Source organism: Mya arenaria, chromosome 1, assembly GCF_026914265.1.
Source record: "Mya arenaria isolate MELC-2E11 chromosome 1, ASM2691426v1".
In the NCBI taxonomy this organism is placed as follows: Eukaryota; Metazoa; Mollusca; class Bivalvia; order Myida; family Myidae; genus Mya; species Mya arenaria.
The window spans coordinates 9,076,758-9,082,827 of NC_069122.1; the positions used below are offsets into that span (position 1 = coordinate 9,076,758).

Consider the following 6,070-nt stretch of genomic DNA (forward strand, 5'->3'; position numbering starts at 1 on the left):
GCTTCTTGGTGTTTCTCAATGAACTGTGAAGGTCTACAAAACGCCTCCTTGAAGTCGGCCGGGTGACCTACAACTAGTGACAAAGCGCCATCACAACACTCTCCCCAACTTTTAAATAAAGACTGGGTACAAAAGGAAGAGTTGACCTGGCTTAATGTCACCTGTTTTAACCTAGTGCCGACAAAGTGGATATTTGACCACTAAAACCAACATACTTTTTTAAACTTTAAAACTTATGCTTAGTTTTAAAAAACCGGGCGGCGTTCTTTGCCATAAATATCGAATTTATCGACCATTTTTATTAAATATTTTTCCACCGAATATAAAATATCACTTAAACAACATTTATATCAGCCATACAAAATTATCCCTATCCGAAGATATTGCCTTGGTGGTTTTGGAAGTAGTAATTCGCCACAGCGTCGTTTGGGTTCCTACCCGTGTAGTCGATCTTAAAGCATGGCTGGTCGTCAGGTACAACACGAAACGAGTGGTCCCAAATGTGCTCGCAGAAGTTTTCCGCGCTCGGCCAAACCGTATGGAACGGTCGGCATACTGTACCGGATGGGCAGGTGTTCACGCCTGTGTAAGAAGAAAATACGGTTCTAGGTTTACAAAAGTACTTAAATTGCATGACAGACTAAGCAAGACGTGTCGTTTGCTGTTATTAAAGTCTACCTGAGCCGTTACCATCTTTAATCGTCTCATTGTTTATTTCTGGAAACTTGTCCTATGCATGAGATGTCTAATTAATATCCTATTTGGCCTAGCATTGGTATTATCACAGATAAGACAATTGACAAATACAGTATTGCCAATTTACATGCAATCCGTCAAATGGAATATATTAATCATTGAAGTAAGTGTCTGCATGGCAATCTAGGAACATTATTTGTCGTCAAACCCATAATTCAACAAGACCAATTTTGATGCAAAGCACCAATGACCTCGCGAATGTATTTGAAATGAGATTTGAAGAAAGCATATGCAGTTCAACATCATACCAAGTTTGAGGTTCCTTGATACAAGCAATCTTTAGTTATTGAACGAAATCGGATTTCCAGCTCAAGATCACAACGACATTGACACGAAGACCTTAACCTTTGACCAACCGACGTCAAAATAGTAAGAGTGCTGTCTTGTTTGAGGGAACTCTACCAAGTATGAGGTCTCTATGCCTAAGCGTTTTCAAAGTATTGAAAGGAAAATGCGTATTTTCAGCTTACGTTCACAACGACCTTGACGTTTGACCCACTGACCCAAAATGCAATAGGGTTCATCTGCTGGTCACGACAAACCCGCCTACAAAGTTGAAGGTCCTTGGGCCATAGCGTTCTTTAGATATTGATCGGTAACCGATTTTCAGCTTAAGGTCACCATCAACTTGACCTTAAATCCACCGACCTCAAAATTAACATGGTTTACCATCTTATTATGACTACTACTACGTTTGAGGAACAAGGCCAAAGCGTTCTTCAGATAATGAATGTTACCTGTTCTTCAACTGAAGCTCACAACGACATTGACCTTTGACTCACTGACCTCAAAATAAATAGAGTTTATATCATGGTCATGACCAACCTATCTAGGAAGTTAAAGGTCCCTGGGCTTAAGCGTTTGTCAAATATTAATCGGAAACCAATTTCATCTGATGGTAATCTTCAGGTTACCACGACATTGATTTTAACCAACTTACGTCAAATGGAAAAGGCTCTATCAGCTAGTATTTAATAACCTGCCTATAAAGTGTTAGAACCTCAGGACAAAGTGTTCTCCAGATATTGATCGGAAATTGTGGCGGCGGACGGATGAACGGACAACCGATCTGATAAAGATTTAGCATAGAAATTATAGTAATACTTATTTATTTAATCTAAATCTAACCACACATATCCGATAAGTTTAAAGCCTCAGTCCCAGTGGATGTTAGTAATTTAAGCTTATCGAAATGTATGTATATCAAAAAACATTTTTTTAAACTGTATGACATTTCGAAAGTTTTACATTTAGACATGAAATAAAAAGTTACTTCGCCCCTGGCGGTCATATATTTTAATGAATCAACATCGGGTGAGCGAATTTGATATGCAATCATTTCTGATAAATTATTTTAAAATCGGAGCAGCGGATTATGAGGAGAAGATTTTAGTATAGACATATAGTTAAAGTAGCCCGCCCACTGGCGGCCACGTCTTTTTTACGAATCAACATGCAGTGATAGAGGTTCACCTAAAGATAGTTTCTTTTTTCATTTTTTTTTAAATCGGTCCAGCGAATACCCATTAAATGGTCCAATGGTTTGAAATAACGGTTTCTTTATTCAGTCTAAGCAATTGTTTGCTGATTAAGTGATATCTCTTGTTTGGCATTGATCAGTGTGCCTTTCTTAGGCATTTTGGTTACATGTAAGGTTACTGGGCTTATCCCTGTAGTTTGCATTATGTTTTTAAGGTTTATTGTAAAATCTGATCTTTGTACACATACCAAATTAAATTGGCAATTTATTACGATAAATTGAAATAGTTACCACCAATATTAATTACTATATTTGTTATAATGAGTGACCTGTTGAGTAGTTGAAGCCTTTTCCCCAATCATTCCAGCAAGTAAAGTCAGTACTACATGCGGCCCACCACGAGTTGCACTGGCTCGCGCAGAATGGCACATTGGTAAAACGCTCATTTCGGATACGAATCGGACGCTGGAAAGAATTATATAATTCACTATGCATGTCTGAGACGAAATCAAATTGTTAGCTTTTCTATTCAGAACTAGAGGCCACTTCTGACAAAATGCAAGGCATATAACGGTCATGATCTATACGAACGATTGCAACATTTGGCAAGTTATTGGCAAGTGGCCATGACCAAATCACACGATCGCAATATTTGGCAAGTAATAGGCAAGCGGCCATGATCTATACAAACGATTGCATTATTTGGCATGTAATTGGCAAGTGGCCATGATAAATGCAGACGATCGCAATATTTTGCAAGTAATTGGCAACCGGCCATGATCTAAACCAACGATTGCAACATTTGGCAAGTAATTGGCAAGTGACCATGATCAATTCACACGAGAGCAATATTTGGCAAGTAATTGGCAAGCAGCCATGGTCTATACGAACGAATGCAATATTTGGCAAGTAATTGGCAATTGACCATGATCTATACGCACAAGTTCATTGTTTAGCAAGCCCCTCTCTAAAGATTAAAACACGACAGATATTCACTTTGTCGCAGATTCGCAACGATCACACCTCTTTCTATGTATGTCAGCTATATATGACAGATGTCAGATAGACATGAATAAAATACAACAATAATTAAACATACCTCGATTATCCATGGTCCAACGTTTGGAGAGCATTCATAGAAGCACAAGTCCTTCAGAAACCATTGTCTGCAAGAGTCAGAGAGCATGTGACCCTCGCAATGGTTCCAAGTGAACCCAAGCCAAACATCCTGTGCGTGAAAACCTTTCGTCGTGTTTACCGCGCAACATGCTCTGTCCCGCCACGGAGCGCACTGAAAGCATAATGGTGTTTTATTATCAGTAGCCGCACAGCAAGACACGTTAATCTTCAATAACAGTTTAAAATCAAACACGCAAGGGGTTATAGTTCAGTTTAGTCTTATCTGTGTACAATATACTACATATACATATCTACACATAAAACATGATGCACACAGTTATTATTTAAGAGGTTATATAAAACAGTTGTCTTGATAAAACAGGTGAAGTTGGTGCATTTATTTACTGTACAGGTTAATTTATGAAATGATTAAAAGAGAACTGTTATTTAATTTTCCATTTCAAACTGAGTTTCCTAAAATTATGATAGCATTCAGAAAACCTCCGCCATTTCCATCGAAAACAACCTCGGATGTATGCCGGTACATCAGTGGAAGTAGTTGGATTATTTTTTTAATAATATAATAGTATTAATTAATTGTAGTTTTTAACGTGCATTTTGTATAACTAAGCTTAAAATGATTGCCGGTGAAGTGTATACTTGCATAAATAATTAAGATTCCAAGAGTAAAGTCTGAAAGTTTAACTGGTAAATTAAATTTACTACGCGATTTACCGTCACGTCTCTTGTTTTCCTCCATCAACTTAATATCTATAGTCGTATGTGTGTAAAATAAATTTTGTTTTCATTTTTATTCATGGACAGTGTCAAGTGTTTAAATTGTCACCTCTTGCCTGCTAATGCATCGAATGCCAGCTTAACATATGAATTCCGGAGAAAACGAAAGAAAGGTAACGTGGATGGAACTACTATTCACCATTTCCGTTAATTTATGGTACTGGATGAGACGACATCTACGAAACTTATTTCATGATATCGACGTTCAATCAAACGATACATATCTATAATGCAACAAAAATGATCGTGTCTTTTACTTCAGGTCCAGTTTTTTTCCATCAACTTAATGTTTATAAGTCTTATCTATGTAGCCTATTTTGTTTTCATTTATCCGAAAGGTAGCACTATCGGTCAGGGACAGTGAAAACAATAAATAGGCACCCTTTCAAAACGACACTGCCACGTACACCAATACATGTTATCAATCAGAACAAGAAATAGAATGTTCTGCTATTAACGTAACTTAAAAACGATTACTTGTCCATGTAGATCGGGTTCGGGCCCGGGAACGTCCTTATGATTCTCTGCGTCGATACATGTGTTCAGATAATCGTCATGGTCCTTGGCCAAAACACAGTTGGTCGTAAGAAAAACGAGCAGCAGGCAAGCAGTCTGCATTAGACACGACATGATAGCGAAACAGTGATATTATTGCGTTGTTGTCTTAAGCCGTTATCTAAATATTGCATGGGAATCCGAGCTGCCTTTGAGGCTTTTAAGTGTAGGCGCACAAACACCTTGTTTACTTATTATGATGAATATGATAATGATATGACTTTAAAGTAGTAAGAACCAAACCTTCATATGTAAAGCGTTCACAATATGCACTTGTAGTATATGAAATCAAATATAAAAAAACTAAACTTAAACGAACTAAAGGGACTAGATACCAGACGATCCAAAAAGTCGGTTATTACAGTATTTCCTCTAAACAAGCCTAGACTTAACACTAACTAGTATGAGGCCGATAATACATCATTTTACATGACTTAAAGACTATTATGGACGCTGTCTCAGCTGAGTTGACCCGTTTGGAAATAGCGCATTATGGTTTTTAAGTTTATAATGTGTATATTTAGCACGTGAAAGTCACCTGATTAGTAAATATACCGGCGCAATTCTTAAAATTACTTGGATTTACGTGGAAGACAGAACAGTTAATTTGCCAATTTGAAATACTCAAACAACTTCAAACGATAGATGTGTGGTAAGCGATGTGATACACCAGCATTCAAGATTTGTTTTGTGTAAGGCGTTCACAATATGCTCTTGTATTGTATGAAATCAAATCAATAAACTAGACTTAAAGGAATAAAAGAGACTAGACACCAGATGATCCCAAAATCGGCTTATACAGTATTTTCTAAAATCAAGCCATGACTAAAACTGGAGTTGGGATCATCTGATCATCATTCAAGTACTTTGTTTATTATTTTTGTTTTATTATAAGTTTTCTCAAATTAATGCATACTTTGATAAGATTAAGGTGTTTACTTTATTCTGGATTGTTATGATAAGAGTGAGGTTATGCACGCAAACTGGTTTAAATGGCAAGTAAATTTACATTTTACTGACCGTTCCAAGGCGGTACCTAACAATCCTTGTTTTACACACCGCCTTTTTATGTAGTTTATATGCACTGTGTTGTTTGTGGAGTTTTGTGCTGTTCGTCCATGTTTCTTGTTTGTGATTTTTTTGTGTTCTATGTCTTAGGCGTTTACCCTGTGCCATTAAACGTGGTTTATTTTTAAACTTTTGGCTACTGAGCTTGTTTTTGTAGTTTTTCATATAAATATTAACACTACGAACTAGTATGAGGCCGATGATACATCATTATACATGATTAAAAGAATATTTTGTCGCTGTCTCAGCTGAGTTGACCCGTTTTAAAATAGCGCAAAATGGTTTCCCAGTTTA

At 37.0% G+C, this 6,070-nt stretch overlaps 1 protein-coding gene across 1 annotated transcript; it reads right to left on the reverse strand.

Annotated features, from left to right (window-relative positions):
- Window positions 1–365: 365 nt before the first annotated feature.
- On the reverse strand, window positions 366–4,783 carry LOC128236387 (folate receptor beta-like). The gene is made up of 4 exons (XM_052951239.1): window positions 4,631–4,783; window positions 3,336–3,527; window positions 2,566–2,701; window positions 366–582 (listed from the first exon to the last, which is right to left on the reverse strand). Exons 1-4 carry the CDS (start codon window positions 4,781–4,783, stop codon window positions 371–373), a joined length of 693 nt encoding a protein of 230 aa, XP_052807199.1. The 3' UTR covers window positions 366–370.
- Window positions 4,784–6,070: the final 1,287 nt, after the last annotated feature.